Source organism: Kogia breviceps, chromosome 6 (genome assembly GCF_026419965.1).
Source record: "Kogia breviceps isolate mKogBre1 chromosome 6, mKogBre1 haplotype 1, whole genome shotgun sequence".
Lineage (NCBI taxonomy): Eukaryota > Metazoa > Chordata > Mammalia > Artiodactyla > Physeteridae > Kogia > Kogia breviceps.
The window spans coordinates 55,080,203-55,097,553 of NC_081315.1; the positions used below are offsets into that span (position 1 = coordinate 55,080,203).

Genomic DNA, 17,351 nt, shown 5'->3' on the forward strand with positions numbered 1-17,351 from the left:
TGACCCAGGCAATCCTTCCATTTAGCTGTTCCTGAGTTGCATCCTTTATAATAAATGGATAATAGTTAAATGCTTTCCTAAGTTTTGTGAGCTGTTCTAGCAAATTATCAAACCCAAGGAAAGGGTTACGGGAACCTCAGATTTGCAACCAAGTTGGGTGGAGGTTGTAGGTAATACTTCAGATTGGTGTCTGAAGTGGGAGGCGGTCTTGCAGGACTGTGCAATCTGTACTGACTCTGTAAGCAGATAAGGTAGGGGGTGAACCAGGCATGGCTTCCTTGATATAAGAGAAGCCATTTTTGCCCTAAGCCATTTTGTGATCTAAGCCTGCCTACTATGCTTGTCCTTGAACAGGGTCTCTGTAAGCAATGATCATAAGGGAAGGCAGGAACAAAGGAACAAAGGAAATGCAGTAAAGAAACAACAGTTCAGGGCTTCCCTGGTGGCACAGTGATTGAGAGTCCGCCTGCGGATGCATGGGACATGGGTTGGGTTTGTGCCCCGGTCCGGGAGGATCCCAAATGCCGCGGAGCGGCTGGGCCCGTGAGCCGTGGCCGCTGAGCCTGCTCGTCCGGAGCCTGTGCTCTGCAACGGGAGAGGGCACAGCAGTAAGAGGTCCTCAGACCACAAAAAAAAAAAAAGAAACAACAGTTCAGAGATAAAAGAGTCCTAGTTCCTCCTCAACGGATATACATAACAATCTGATACATTATCTTTGACTTCTGAAGGCACTAAGGCCCCCACCCAGGTAGAGGATGGTAACTACACACTGAGACACTCAGGTCAGAACCTAAGGAATGATGATGTTAACCTTTTCTGACCCTTGGGAGCTTGGACTCTGTCGACATTTGCCCCAGTTCTGTGCCGAATTCTCCTTTGCTCTAGCCCCTTCCTGAATGTGCACATATCCTTAGCTTAAAACTTCCCCAATTTTGCAGTTCGGGGAGACATTCCTTTTGGAAAATCCCCTGTGTCCTCCTTACTTGCTGCAAGTAATAAATCCTTTCTTCTCCTATCTTTGGCTTGTTTGTGTCTCTTGGCTGGACACCCACCAAGAGGCAAACCCAGTTTTCAGGTAAAAACTCCAGGTAGTATCAGAACTGAACTAAATTGTAGGACACTCAGTTGGTGCCTGCAAAGAACTGGAGAACTGCTTGGTATGGAGAACACACACACACATTTGGTAGCTAGAAGGGTTCTGTGGGTAGTGTATAGAGGAAACAGAATTTTCCATTAGTTGTTTTTCTTTCAAATCCATTCTGCTGTGATGAGATATTCCACTTTAAATTTTCTACTTTTTCTGACCATCACTTTCCTGCAAGTTGGGAATATCATGATGTCTGGTAATGTCAACATACATCGTGTTCTTTCAGCGCAGCGATAGTGTCACTGCATAATAAACACAATGTTTTGCCATCTAATTCAATAACAAAACAATCTATACTCCACTGTGCTTTAAAAGTATGACATTTGAAATCCACTTTTCTTATTTTGACTGTATATGAACTGGTAATAAAAAATAAAATATCACAGTAGGGCAGTACACATGAAATGCTGTGGAGTTATAATTGCATCACTAAGACCTGTGTGCTGAGCAGAGTATGAAGCACTGTGACATAAAATCTCTGTCACAACCACTCAGCTCTGCATTTGAAGCATGAAAGTCACAGACAATACATAAACAAACATGGCTGTGCTCCAGTAAAACACTGAAATGTGAACTTCATATAATTTTTATGTGTCAAAAAATATAATCTTTTCATTTTTTTTCAATCATTTAAGAATGTAAAAACTATTCTAGGCTTTCAGGCTGTACAAAAAAGGGCAGTGAGCTAGATTTGTGGCCCATGGGTCCTCAATTTAAGGATGCCTGATTTAAACCATCATATGACTAGAAAACTGTGTGGCATAGGCTGAAATACATTCAATTCTCATTATTCACGGTAGTTTTGTTCTATAAAGCCACCCATCACTCCTAGAGGAAATTCAGAGTTAGGTTCCTTCAAGCCTTTGGTCACAACAGCCAATTTCATCAACCAATCAAGACATAATCACGTCCTATGTGTGTTTCTGTTTAAAGACATCTTATCTAATATATATTGTTGATTCACTAACACTGAACTCATGGCCAGTAGCACTGTAACTCACACTGGAAAGAGGCTTATTACATAACACATATTTCTCTGCGAGGACATCACAGTCTTCTTGTACTTACTGCTTGGGGGCCATCTTAAACAGAGAAATCATCACCAAAAAGTGTAAAAATGAGAAAAACATGGCACTACATAGACCACAAGAAGGACACGTTTACAGTATGAGAGCTGAAACAAAACGCAGTGTCACCTAATTTGACTGTTGCTGGGAATGTGTGCACTGGTCTCAAATTTTTTGCTGCTCTGAGCGTGCAGCCACATGTCTGCTAGTAACAGCAAAAACATCACGAGCATTTTACAAATAAATTTTAGTGAGCAGGTGAATTCACAAATATGAAACTGTGAATAATGAGGATTGACTGTATTTTAAAATAAAGTAACATTATGATGTAGATAGGTGAAAGTTAAAGATAAGGAAGAAGATATTTCATTTTAAAATCTCTACTTGGTTGTGACTGTAATTTTAAATGGGAATTTCTGGTTTTCACTTGCATCCCCAAATGGAACATCTGTATTTGAAAACTCATAAAAGCACAACTGAAGCTTCTATAATGAAACCACAAAAGGAGTTTCCTACCTATAGCAACACATGGGACACATTTTGAATAACATGGAATAAGAAGCTGTTAATTCTCTCAGATACAGAATTCATATTTTTAATACTCCTTACCCTCAGAAGCATCCATCACCCACAGAAAAGCCAGGAAGTTTGAGGTTATAATTAGAAGAAATTCCTCAAATTATCAATTGTACTACCGTTGGAACATGCAGATATGCAGCTGCAATGAAAGGGATATAGTTAGGTATATTTCATATTCCAGTTTTAAGTTTCCCCGGAGAGCAAAAATTTAGCCAGAAGACAAAAACCAAAGCTAAATTAAATACACTGCTCTGCCTTCTCAACTAAGGAAAAACAAATATAACTGCTATATCAGGGATACAAAGGAAGAGGAGCATGACCGTAAAATTTTCTCAAAATAGATAAGATGGAAATGGGGCATTTTCCCCAGAGGCTTCTTTTTCAAGAAATTCTTGGCCCTCTGGAGTCTAGCAGGGACTTTCAAGGATAGAAATTTCTTTTTTGTTGCCTTAGACAGAAAAACTCAATAACAGTGGCTGCTTTTCAAAAAAATTTTATTATTTATTTATATTTATCTTTGGCTGCACTGGATCTTTGTTGCTGCGCACAGGCTTTCGCTAGCTGTGTTGAGCGGGAGCTACTGTTAGTTGTGGTGCGCAGGCTTCTCATTGCAGTGGCTTCTCTTGTTGTGGAGCACGGGCTCTAGGCATGTGGGCTTCAGCAGTTGCAGCACGCAGGCTCAGTAGTTGTGGCTCATGGGCTCTAGAGCGCAGGCTCAGTAGTTGTGGCACACAGGCTTAGTTGCTCCACAGCATGTGGGATCCTCCCGGACCGGGGCACGAACCCGCGTCCCCTGCATTGGCAGGCGGACTCTCAACCACTGCGCCACCAGGGAAGCCCAGCAGGTGGATTCTTAACCACTGTGCCACCAGGGAAGCCGGACTGCTTTCTTAAAGCATTTATTTTGATTTTAAGGTCTTTCCATCAAGGTTTTTGTTCTCAAACACCCGGAAGTCCTCATTTTACAGAAGAAAATCAGCAGTATAGGCCTAGGCAATTAAAGGTAAGACTATCTTGCAAAACTTACGTAAAAACTGGGCTGTCAAGAAGGTAGTCAGTGAGAATGCAAGGGAACAGGGTTCTCTTGTTACATATTCCTTTGGGACAGTTGTGTCGGATCTCTCTCATGTTCAAGTTACAGCAAAGCAAAAGTTACTGCTCTAAGAACTAGGCAAGGTTTCTGTGTGAAAGTGCTTTCTTGGTTTAATCTCTTTTGCTGCCATTCCTCAGCTGGTAATTTTTTTGTGTGTGGTAACTGCCAGGCCTTGTGGTTCCTATGGACAGGAATCAACCAGGATCAAAGTGCTTTTATGTACAGTCCTGTCAACAGAAAAATTCATCAACAGTTTAAGAAAAAAATGGAAAATTTTCAAGCCAATTTGAGGATTATAATCTGAGAGGCAGACTTTCACAAAGCTCTGGGGACTGTTCTGCCAATTAGGGGTCAAAGCACAGTTATGTACGTTTTTGAGACAAAGGGTTTATGTCATACGATGTATTATTAATGGTTTACACAATCCAGGCCTACAGGTACAAAGCAAATAGTGGGTCATGAGTCATCATGGTCCCTTACAAGAAGGAAGGTTATCTCCTAAGAGTCAGTGTCCCTTAATGAGATTAAGGAATGTCATCTCCTAAAGAGCTCTGGTTAATGCAGATGCACAATACCTGCTAAAGGGGAGGGAGGAGGCCCAAAGGGACAAAGAAAAAATTTATGTTTAAACTTTTCTCATCTTGCCATAAAACATGAATTTTATTTCATCAGTTCTTAACTGGGGTTGTGGAAGGTCTTAGGTGAAACAGATATGAAGGATAGGCTTTCTGGGTATACCGGTAGAGAACAGGGCCCGACACTTTGATCCCACTTTTATATAATTGAACATACTACATTTTTAGCACTTAAAAGATTTTAAGTACTGTCAAATATATCTGGATTATATCATAATCCACAGTACTTCACAGAGCTCATGATTTTAAAAAACAAATTAAACCATATCTGAATTTCTAAATCTTCTATATACAATAACAGTGAAACTTGTAATTGTTTCAAAATTACTAGAAAGTATGTCATTTTCTTGAAATGAACTTGGCGTAAAAGGCAGCAAAGAGGTCTTTATAAGGAGTGTCTGAATCTGATTTGGTCAACGGTATTCGACAAAGCTGGCGAAATCTAGGAGAACGTAGCAGCAAGTTCTGTGAAAGGCCCATGAGGCTGGAGCATAACCAGTAGAGAACAATTGACTGTAAAGAGAAGAAAGGACGTGAAAGTTAGCATCTCTCCATTCTCCAAGGACACCAAGGTCTAGAAATAGGTAGGCAATAAAAAAAAATTACAATCTCTGTAAATATAAGTACACGAGGACTGACCAAGACCTTCAGTAGCTATTAGATACCTGACAGATCTAATAGATAGGTAAGAAAGTTTAAAGGAAGACTCAAAAGTGAAAAGAAACAGAAAGGAGAGGTATTCATGACAGAAAGTGGATGACAGAGAACAGCTCCCACAGAGGTCCAAGAGAGATCTCACCTCCGTCTCTGGCAGTTAGGTATACTTTTTCCCCACCAAGAGTCTTGACAGGCTGCTACATTGAAAGTACGCTACTGGGGGCACGGCCATTTATCATGGCAAATTTAGGCCCCCTAGACCTATATACAGTCACCTATCTTCCAAATGTTTCCCACTAACCAGTTTCTAAGTGTAGTCAGGACTGCATTATCTTTGCCTTTTCCTGAGACAGTCTCAGCATTATCTTCAACTCTTTTTTACTACCATTCAGATTGACTTATTTAGGTCAAAGACTAAGTTCTGCCGCCTCTCAAGACATTCCCATACATACATACATCTTTCCCAAACCTTTCTTTGGCATTAGAAGGTAATCAGTCCCCAGAGGCAAGACCATGTGGTGGTTGAATCCAGGTCCCAGAGTCAAATTGCCTGAGTTTGAAATCTATTTATTTAACTCTGGGTACGTTATTTTTCTTGTTTCAGTTTTCTCTTCTATAAAACGGGGACAGAACTGTACCCACCTCCAAGAGATGCTGTGAGGAATAAATGAGAAAATTCAGGTAGAATGGTAAGCACAGTATGTCGCCCATATTAAGCATTTGCATTTGTTCCAGAGCAAGTTTTTAAGGGCAGTAAGCAATACATCCTTAAAGGCAGGTTAGCACAGTAGTTAAGAGTAAGAGCCAAACTGCCTGGATGTGTGTTAGACTCTGCCACTTAAAAGATGAGTAACCTTGATGAGTTACTTAACCTCTCTGTGCTTCAGTTTCCTCAGCAGTAAAGTGCAGATTATAATAGCTCCTACTTCAGTGCATTGTTGGGAGAAGTATGTGTACTAATATATGTAAATGATTTTAAAAAGGGCCTGGTACAATGTTAATGCTGAATAAATATTAACTACCATCATCAAACTTATCCACAAAGCAAAGAGTATCCTGAGCCTCAACTACGTCAGACTAAAAACTGCCTCCTAAGTATCATTCTTCTTCCTTAGTAAAAAAAAAATACTAATTTTCAGCCGGGTATACTGCCATCTAAAAAAAAGAAAAAGAAGGCTATCCTTCCCAACCTCTTCTGCAGTTAGGTACAGCCACATATTTAAGATGGAAGCTCAGTGTTTGGTGGGGCACCTGGCCAGGGTCCTGAAAGGGGCTGACTGCGTTTGAGGAACCTTTTTACTATTCTCGCAAGGTAACAAACTCCAGTGGCCATCGTGACTATCCTGCGGCCTTCAAGACCATTACCGGCTGTGGACGATGCAGCACTGAGAGAGAAGCAGGCTGCCTTTCTCAAGTCTTCACAGGGACGCTACATCAGCTCTACATTAAATTACCTAATTCAGAATTTCCTGTATTTGAGAGAATGAATTTTGGGGTACTTAAGACACTGTTTTTCAGGGCTTCCCTGGTGGCGCAGTGGTTAAGAATCTACCTGCCAGTGCAGGGGACCCGGGTTCGAGCCCTGGTCTGAGAAGATCCCACATGCTGGGAAGCAACTAAGCCCACGCGCCACAACTTCTGAGCCTGCGCTCTAAAGCCCGCGAGCCACAACTACTGAGCCCGCACACCTACAGCCCACGCTCCACAACAAGAGAAGCCACCGCAGTCACAATGAGAAGTCTGCGCATCGCAACCAAGAGTAGCCCCCACTCGCTGCAACTAGAGAAATCCCGCCCACAGCAACAAAGACCCAACACAGACAAAAATAAATAAGTTAAAAAAAAAAAAGCTTAAAAAAAAAAAAGAATGTTTTTCAGATCTGTTACTCACTTTGAATCCAACCTCTCACTACAACTTTACTGCTCCTATTTTACTTGATCTGGGGGTTTCTTCAGTTACAATTGGTATTATTTCTCCTTAGAAATGTAGTGAATTTGTATTGTTCTGTTTTTACAGAGTATTTTATAACAATATTATTATTACATGAAAACTACTATAATAGACACTTGTCATTTCATTAATTCTCACAGACATTATGGTGTCTATTTTAGAAACAAGGAAACTTATTTTACACAGGATTAATGATGGTACTATGTCTAAGTGACAACTTAAAAACATTTAACATTTAATTGAGCCCATGGACACTGCCAAGTAATCATCGTTGAAGTCTCCCCCATCTACGGCCATCATGTGTAAGTCGGAGTCTCCCAAAGAGCCCGAACATCTGCAGAAGCTCTTCATCGGCGGTTTGAGCTTTGAGCTTTGAAACCGATGAGAGTCTGGGGAGCCATTTTCAGCCAAGGGGAATGCTCACAGACTGTGTGGTAACAAGGGATCCAAACACCAGGCACTCCCGAGGCTTCGGGTTTGTCAAGTATATGCCACCGTGGAGGAGGTGGACGTGGCCATGAAGGCAAGGCCACACGAGGTGGATGGGCGAGTTGGGGAACCAAAGAGGGCCATCTCAAGAGAAGACTCTCAAAGACCTGGTGCCCACTTAACTGTGAAAAAGATTTTTGTTGGTGGCATTAAAGAAGACATTGAAGAACATCACCTAAGAGAGTATTCTGAACAGTATGGGAAAACTGAAGTGACTGAAATCATGACTAACCAAGGCAGCGGCAAAAAGAGAGACTTTGCTTTTCGTAACCTTTGGTGACCATGACTCCATAGACAAGACTTTCATTCAGAAATACCACACTGTGAATGGCCACAGCTGTGAAGTACGGAAAGCCCTATCTCAGCAAGAGATGGCTAGTGCTTCATCCAGCCAGAGGAAACTTCAGTGGTCGAGGTGGCTTTCGTGGCAGCCACGCTGGTGGGGGATATGGTGGCAGTGGGGATGGCTATAATGGATTTGGTAATGACGGAAGCAATTACAGAGGTGGCGGAAGCTACAATGATTTTGGCATTTACAACAGTCAATCTTCAAATTCTGGACTGATGAAAGGAGGAAACTTTGGAGGCAGAAGTTCTCGCCTTTATGGTGGCAGAGGCCAATACTTCGTCAAACGATAAAACCAAGGTGGCTATGGCGGTTCCAGCAGCAGCAGGAGCTCTGGCAGTGGCAGGAGGCTGTAATTACTGCCAGGAAACAAAGCTCAGCAGGAGAGTATAGCCAGAGAAGTGACAGGGAAGCTACAGGCTACAACAGATTTGTGAACTCAGCCAAGCACAGTGGTAGCAGGGCCTAGATACTACAAAGAAGACATGTTTTAGACAATACTCATGTGTATGGGCAAAAAAACTTGAGAACTGTATTTGTGACTAAGTGTATAACAGGTTATTTCAGTTTCTGTTCTGTGGAAAGTGTAAAGCATTCTAACAAAGGTTTCCACTGTGACTTTTTTTTTTTTTTTGCACCCATGCTATTGATTGCTAAATGTAATAGTCTGATCATGATGCTGAATAAATGTGTCTTAAAAAAACCAAATATTTAATTCACATTTTTTATGATGAAAACATACTATTTCAGATTCCTAAGACAAGTCCTATAAAGTACTTTTATATAAATGATATAACTCTAACTACCAGCAACAAATGACTACTACTTTATGGTCTACATGCTGGCTCTGAGCTAAGACAGCTCTATACCTGACATAGCTTTACCCATCTTAGCACTGAAGTATCCATGGAAGCAAAAGGCTAAAATTATGAAATAACTGCAAATATAACATCTCTTTTTCTATTTCTATAAAAGTTTAATTACATATATATAGGGACAAGTATATGTATCTCATAAAACTGTTATGAGATAAAACAATATTACATATGAACCCATACAAACCTAGCACAAAGTTTTGTTTCTTTTTTCAGTGCTAAAATTCCTTGGACTAGTCTATGAAGACAGAAAGAATTCAATATATCAGTTAATCAAACAGAGCAAATACTACGTTCATAGTACTGTGTCAGGTACTTTGCAAGATTAAAAAAAAAAAAAAGAAAAAAAGAGGAAAAGGAGTTTGGTTTAATAGGATGGTTAAGACATTCACGTAAAGGAAGATTAACCAATCCCCCAAGAAATATTGAGACGTCACTTGGTGATAGAGACAGTAGATTCGTTACTACAGAAACCCAGAAACCAGTAAGGGATTGAGTAGTCAGAGGAAGCTCAACAGAAGAGGCAGAATCCCAGCCAGTCTAAGCTAGAAACAGAAGATTTATATTTAGCACATGCTTCACGCAATACTGGTGCTTACTCACTGAAGGTACTGTCGCTGCAATTGGAATCATCAACACTGATACTGCACGAACAAAGTACGTAATATATGTCTGGAAACGAGACATTCCAATTTTTTGCAGAGCAAAAATCTGAAGGGGTAGAATATATAACACATGCTGATTATTGAAATGTACATTAAATGAGACAAGCTTTAAAATACAAACTGATTTTTGACTGGCCTCTACCTATATTTTAAGAAAAGCAATAAAAATTTAAAATAAAACTGATAAATTTATGTAAAATTCTTAAATGGAACTTTAAGTAACAGCAATAAAGAGATTCATCTATACTACACAGTATCACAGCATAATTTTTACAAGTCAGTGTTTTTTAAAGATTGCCTGTAAAACTGAAGTCCCTTCAAGATAGGTGTTATGTATGAATCACTGTCCTTGTTTTTTAGCACCTAAACACAGGACCTGACATAAAGAAGGAACTTAACAGGTATCTCAAAGGTTTGTGATCTGGCTACGTGGAGTACGGAAAAGAACCAAGGTTAGGGAAGGCAGTTATGGTTTATGAATCTTATTTAAGAGGCAGCATAACTTAATGATTATGAGCACAGACTCTACACTCAAACTACCTAGATTCACAAGGCAGCCCTGCATTCAGTGGTTATGTGACCTTGCACAAGTTACTCAACCTTTCTGTGCCTTACCTTCTGCACCTTAAAATGGGGATGATAGTCGCACCAACATCACAGGATTATTTTAAGAATTAAATGAGCTAATTCATGTAAATTGCTTACAATAGTGCCTGGCACATGGAGTAAGAACAGGCTTTTATTAAACTTATGCATGCTGGGTCGTTAGATGGAATAAAAGAAAGACTAGAGGACTGACATTACTCACTGTGACCCTGTGTCATCGATTCTTTCTAAGAAATACTCACTAATTACCAACCACGTTAACAGAACTGTGCTAGATGCTCTTAGGCTAACACACTTAGACTACACATAGAGTCTTTCGTCAGGAAAACTTCACCCAAGACCTCAGAGTATCATCCTCACTCTTCTCGTCTGAAAAAAATAAGGGGTGTATTAGATTTCCCAAACAGAGCAGTGGATATGAGGTCTGTGAAATCTCAACTGAGTTAGGTCTTTTCTAAGGTTTCTTCTAGCTCAAAGAGTCTATGTTCCACTCAGCATCTGAGAACAGTTCTTTATGGAATAGGGGTCATATTTTATATGTATGTTTCTCCACTCCATCTTACAAAGAAGTTCTATGACTTTTCTAAGGTTGTGTAACTAATAAATGGCAGTCAGGTACTGACCACCTACAAATTGACATATAAAACATATACACAAAACATCAATATATTGTGGGAAGAAAACCAGATTCATTAGGCATCTTAATTTCTGTCTTTATCAAAAAGCAAATCACAAAACTGTATGTATTAGAATCATATAATCTTAAAGCTAAAAGACATTTTGGAAATGTTCTAATTCAGCTCTCTTGTTTTAATTATGAGCATTCTGACCCCCAGAGATGTTAAGGAACTGGCCTAAGACAATTTATCAACAGCTGATCAGCGACCAAAACTAAGGAGTCTCAACTTTAGCTCAGAGCTATCACCACCAACTCAAATACGTTTACATTTGAAGTCAGAACAGCAACAAAACCCCAATGATTTAAATGGCAAGCAAATCTCATTTAAAACCACTGACCTCCACTATTAATAAATTGATGACACCAATGGAGACAGGCAGAATCCAAGTGGAATCCAGGGCAGTGAGGTCAGGAAACCATAGGACCCCACCAGTAGCTAACTGCTCCTGAACAGAAAAACCTGCTGAAACATTTTTATAAGTAAAACAAAAGAATTTCTAAAATAGTAGAGGGAGGTAATTCCAATAAGGTGTTCCTCACACTAAAGATTTGCACTTTTTATTCAGGTTATTTTCATTCCACAACGTAAGTTAGTTCTTGCTGTACTGAGAAAGAGGCAAGAAGCTTTCTGTAGTAAATAGATGTAGAGACAATAAAGATATGTAGCAGTAATCTTTTCAGACTTAAATTTAAAAAAATTTTAAAAACCAGACTTTCTTTCAAGTCTATTTAGATTACTTTCTGGTTAGAAATGCCTTTAAATGAAAGTAAAAAACAAGCCCTTTAGTTTATAACCTTTCTTAATTAATGTTTACACTTATAACTGTGAAAGCTTTTCTGGCTTCTTAAATTTATAAATAGAAAAAATTCTTGGCCAGGAAACCGTATTATGGAATTATAACACTGATTTTATCATGACCTCCAAGAAGCAGTACTAGTTGACGTCCTTCCTAGATTGATTTGTTTTCTCAACACACCTAGTTTGCTTTACACTTAATATTTTAAATTCTATACCCTTGTAAGGGAGATGATAAAAGTGTATTCTAGTTATGAGAAGTATGGATGTTTTTTAGTTTTTGATTGTTTTTTTTCTTTTTTTTAAGAGTACAAAGACAATGTTAGAAAACTTATTTGGGTGAAACAGACTTCAATAATAACTACCTTCTGAATGCGTTTCCCCTGTGCTAAAATTCCGGAGAGCAACAGACATGAATATCCACATTGGAAGCTGAATCCAGACCAACACAGTGGCTTTGAAAGGGTGGCAGTTATCCCGAACATACAGCTCTGAAACAAGCCTCCGCATAGTCTTTAGATAAGTGAGCCTAGTTTGAGGGAAGAGGGAAAAAGGGAAAGGAGAAAATGTCATTTGACTACTAGCAGTGCTTCATCCCCATAGCACAAACACACCTGTGCTGCGGTTACTGGCTAAAGGATTTATGCAGGATTTTTGGTTGTCCTAAGCTATACCACGGGGCTGCCTAAACGAAAGTAAAATACAGCCTTTTACTCAAAGTTCTTTCGCAATGTACGCAAATTACATTAACAATTTGATAAATCTGACACTGTCAGACTAGTCTTTGATTCTGGTGATCTCTGGCAAACTAGGCTTTGAGGAGGGAAATTTCACTACTAACATGGTTATGATGACAATTTAAATCACAAATACTAGAGATGAAAGCACATTTTACTCATATCTCTCCACTTCAGCCAAGCTCAATCACTTGATCCCCGAACATATCCTGCAGTGTGGTTCTGTACTGTGTATGCTCTTGGCCCGTCAAAATGGTCTTCACTCTTCAATCAACTCTTTCATAAAAACTTTCTTACTCTGTTTCTCTATTAACCATATTAGTTATTTCTGTTCTTAAGTCCCACTTTCTATAGTATTGGGTCTTCATCTTTAAATCTCTCATAGCATGTTTTGTACAAGGTTGGTTTTCAATAGGTTTGCTGAATTTAATCAAATTATAATGTACTGAATTAAGACAGTATATGGAGACATTGCAGGCTCTTTGTAATTCAGCCTCTGCCTACTTTTCCAACTTTATTTCCTGTTACTTTTCTTTAGACACCTATATATTCTGGTCCCTTGAATGACTGGGGTCATCCAACAAATCAGATTTCCACATCAGCATGCCTTTGGAAGTTATTATATCATCTGTGTGGACTGCCCAGTTTCCTGGCTGTTCACCTGACAACCTCCCTTTCACGCCTCAAAACCCAGCTCCATTGAAAATGCAGGAAACCTCAGATATGTGTTCCTAGAAAGCCACTCATCTGTTTAAAGGATGTGTCTGGACAATCATCCTGCCAGTGCTGCATAAGCAAGGTGCCACAGTCTTGTCTAGGCTGCATTTATAACCCAGGTGAGCAGCTACTAATCTGTTCTTCTGGCCTAGAGCTGTAGTCCTCAGATTTCCCTGATCAGTAAAACTTCAAAACTACAGGTTTACCAACTTTGTTTTAGCAAGTAAAGACATTAAGCTGTAAAAATGATTTTTTTTAAATGTCAGATCTTTTTCACTCTATATAAAGAAGGACACAATTTCATACCGAAGATAGTTGGCAAATTTACACCTATATAGATAAAAATATATGGAAAGCTATATATATATATTACATATTCATACTAAAAAACCCTTATTTTTCTCATCGCTGTGAACTGGTGAACACTTTTTCACAGTCTAGTAAGGATCAGAATTTGGGAAACTGACTAAGCAGAACTAGCTTAGGCTGATAGAAGGAGATGGACTTAGAAGCTCCTAGTGGATGACTGTAGGCATAGAACTGTGTCATGGGGCAAGGGCTTTCTAAGAGCCCAGGCAGATACCTACACAGAGTAACCAGAGCAGAATGACAACACCTTGCCTATCCAGTTGCTTTTACCATGGCATTCATACTTTCTACCTTCCCATTCCTTTGGGCTACTACCTGCTGTATGTTGTCAAAAGGTCAAGTCTGTAAATAACCAGTATCATTTGTTGACAAAAATCCCAACAACTGTCACAGTATCTTCATCCTGTGAAGCCTTTCCTAACTTTCCGTGATGACCCAACTCCTTGTACATGATCTTTTGTACAGTACTTAGTTCAGTCATTATTTGATTACATATCTGTCTTTTTCAGTAGCTTGAAGTCCCTTAAGGACAAGGAACTCTCTCCTCTTGTTTCCCTATTTTTTTTGCTTTCGGTCCAGTATATAAAACTACCATGCCACATAAACTTATTAAAATATTAAAGAGAAAAAAAGAACTACTTTGCTGCTAAAGCTACAGAAAACCAAAACCTATAATAAATATCACTTATATATTATATATATGTATATATATTTTCATGGTCTTATATGCACAGAATTAGCTTACCTCGCAGCTCTTTTGGACCACCCCAACTGATTTGCACGAACTGCAACGTCTTGGTTAAGATGCCTTGCAATGTTTTTTATTTCTGGCTGCAAATTTTCCACCTAGCTAAAGAAAAAGCAGACTTTGTAATGAGAACATAAAAGATATTTATTCATAACATTCATAATTTCATTCTCTATTCCCTCAGCTCATTTAAAAATGTGGTTTACTGGTCATGTCAAGAAACCCTAAGTCTGCGTATAAGATGTTAACTTAAGATTTCCTCAGTTGCAACCAAATTCAAACTCCAGCTTGTACATCAGTATTATCTTGGACAAATTATTTAACCTCTAAAGTCCTGTTCTCTCATATATAAAATGTATATCAGCACCTACTTCACAGGGTTATTATAAGGATTATATAAGAACTACACTCTGCACTTTAATGTTTCAATTCCTGGATTTCCCAGTAATGTCAACTGAGGAAACAGAAGTCTATTAAGAATCTTTTATATGCTCTGTGGCAGTCACAGAGCCACCAAAAATTGCATTTACTTCTGCTCTGTGTTAATTCCTTTTTGTAAAGTAGCTCACTGCCTTACTTGTACTGATGACTAAGCACTCCGGGAGTACCTGGGGACCTTAAGCCCCGGGTAGACGTCGACCACTCCTCACCACCGAAGCGGGTCCATGAACGGCTCGGCGCCCCTCACCTTGGCCAGGATGTAGTTCTGGTAGGCAGCCAGGGGCAACGTAACAGCGCCGCGCAGGGCCACGGTGGTGAGGAGAATGCTGCCCCACCAGGGCAGGCCCGAGGCGGTGTGCGCAAAGAGCAGTACGTCCTCGGCGCCCTTCACCGGCGCCGACGTAGCCAGGGCTTCATACCAGCCACCCGCGCCGCTCGGGCCAACTGCAGAGACTGATGCCACCGCCCACAGTGGCAGAGCGGAGGGCTTGACGCCACTGGTGGGGGCCGGTGCGACCGGTGGGCCCAAGCCCCGGAGCTGCAGGGCAGGCCGCGGCTGCAGCCACCTAACGTTAAGCCGGCACAGCATCTCTTGCACACGACTGTATCCAACACGCGGACGACACGGACTAGCTACGCTTACCGCTCCACCGAGGCCGCTACGCGCATGCGCCGGCAACCCCGGGCGTAAAGATGGCGGGAGCCCGCCGGCAGCCATAATTGACTTTCCCCGTCACACCAGTGACGTCTTGCGTCGCACTAGAGATGACGCAGGAGGTAGGGAAGTCCCGCCTTTCCCACGCGGCACTAAGCAATCCTACTGCACACACACGAAACTTTCGCGGTGCTGCGGTGGAGCTCCTCAGAGGCTCGACCGGAGTTGCAAATTCGAGGGCGGGGCTTGCTGCCCTGGGCTGGAAGAGGTGGTTTCTGTGAAGCGCTCACCTTCTAAAGCTGGTCTTCGGGTTGTGCCTTTCCGTTCTTTTTCACTTAAACTAATCGGGTCACGGTTTAAGTTTTACCTTATGTGATCAGGAGGTAGTCCCCCACGTCTTTTTGTGCGCCCCAATTGCTTCCGCTAGAGATTGAGATAGAATATACTACCCAGGAGTCAACATGTTGCTGAAATGCCAGTTTGGAGAGAGGCACGTTTCTGGATTGTTTTAATCAACAACCTTTATGCACTAGGCATGGTTTAGTCTGTGGTATAAAGATTTAATTGGCTCATCTGTCCTAATAAGACATTTTCAGACCCAACTTAAGTGTTTTCTTTCATCATAAAGAGCAGCAAAACACCTTATGTTAAGGGTAAAGTACCATCTCCTGAGTTAAGGGGAATTATCACTGGCAGCGCGGTGAATTCTTTACTGGGGCTTAACATATATCCTATATAAGCTTTCAAGAGCCTGAACAGCAACATTAGGTGTCTTCTGGTTAAAAGGAATAGGCAAAATATACATGGACTAATTTGGGGCTTTCTGTTCCTGGCAAAAGCAAACACGGGAATGACATGAAGGAGTTTCCTAAAAGAAGGGTCACCCCTACACCTAGAGGCCAAATTGTGTTGTGAGGAATAAAACGTTGATTAAAACGATGGCTCCAACCAATGTTGGGGTAATGTCAAACTGAAGCTTCATTATGCACCTACCCAGGGGTACCAGATATACCCTTTCCTCTGGATTCTGGAAGTCATCTTCCTTCAAATTGGCTGATAAAATCATGCATGAATTTTTGAATGTTAATACACACATCCCAATATATGTTATACATAGAATTTCCTTTTTAAAGGTAAAAATCTATCTCCCTATTCGTTTGTCAAGTTAAAACAAGCAATACTGACTACTGATTTAAAGTGGAAAGGAATTTTAGAGGGAAATATCTTGGCCTAAAGATTGTGAGAGTAAAGAAGCAACTTCTATGCTGCTGCATTCCTCTTCTCCCAGAGAACTGATGACATTAGGAGTTGGCCCTTCCACAGTGGCACATAAGCTTAGGGAATCTGATCTTTTGATATCCAGGAGAAAAGGAGATTAAAGGATAAAGATCCTAAAGTGAAAAATTCATATTTATGCATTCACTGTTCATATAATTTAAATCAAGAGTTTGTCAAGCTATTCCTCAAACTCCTAAGACTTCCTTCTGTTGAGCTGTTATCAGGAGTTGGAACTGGGACCTCTTCAACCAGTAGCAGAAAGGTCCACCCTTTCTGCTACATTTTGGGGTCACAAATTACATTCTCATTTACAAATGTTCCATTGTTTTAAGTTTGAATATTGTGATGTAAATAAAATTTATGAATATTTAACTTGCTAATTTCATAAACATACATTTTAAAATTTGAGTAATGAGGATGATCAGAACTGGCTGTCTACTTGGTAGAGAATGTTGGGAAAAGTATTTGTCAATTATAAAGCCCAATGCGAAAGAAGTGTTAGCACTCATGTATATGTATGTACTGGTAACAAACATTGTGATACATTTTATCTTTTGAGTTGCAGAGTACAGTACAAAATGACCATGCAAATATTGGGCAAACCAGCCAAATGAAATCATGTACTTTGCAAATGGACATACTAAACATTTTTTAAAAGTTCAACATTATTAGCCTATTCCTGTCTTTTATTCTTACTACATCACACTTTTTTCTTAATTTTATTTAAACTCCTTAAAAACAGAGACTATATTTTATTTACTTTCTAAAGTTTCTGAAATTCTTATCCATTGCTGTGCTGAACATAGGAATGGAGGTCAAAAT

General features: G+C 40.1%; 1 protein-coding gene across 2 annotated transcripts; it reads right to left on the reverse strand.

Annotated features, from left to right (window-relative positions):
* Window positions 1–3,277: 3,277 nt before the first annotated feature.
* On the reverse strand, window positions 3,278–15,334 carry COX18 (cytochrome c oxidase assembly factor COX18). Of its 2 annotated transcripts, none has more exons than XM_059067215.2 (6): window positions 14,844–15,334; window positions 14,153–14,253; window positions 11,950–12,113; window positions 11,127–11,248; window positions 9,442–9,549; window positions 3,278–5,034 (listed from the first exon to the last, which is right to left on the reverse strand). In XM_059067215.2, exons 1-6 carry the CDS (start codon window positions 15,312–15,314, stop codon window positions 4,861–4,863), a joined length of 1,140 nt encoding a protein of 379 aa, XP_058923198.2. In that variant the 5' UTR covers window positions 15,315–15,334; the 3' UTR covers window positions 3,278–4,860. The 2 variants fall into 2 exon arrangements, with proteins under 2 accessions (XP_058923198.2, XP_058923197.1); XM_059067214.2 differs by having other exon boundaries at window positions 11,127–11,251; window positions 14,844–15,200.
* Between the last annotated feature and the right edge of the window lie 2,017 nt (window positions 15,335–17,351).

Excerpts from the sequence above, each read along its gene's own strand:
- COX18 (XM_059067215.2), bottom strand. The coding sequence starts at position 15,314 with ATGGCTGCCGGCGGGCTCCCGCCATCTTTACGCCCGGGGTTGCCGGCG. Across the intron at positions 14,254-14,843 it reads AGAACTACATCCTGGCCAAG|GTGGAAAATTTGCAGCCAGA; the intron begins GTGAGGGGCGCC and ends TTCTTTAGCTAG. Across the intron at positions 5,035-9,441 it reads TTGCAGCGACAGTACCTTCA|TCAATTGTTCTCTACTGGTT; the intron begins GTGAGTAAGCAC and ends TTCTCTTTACAG.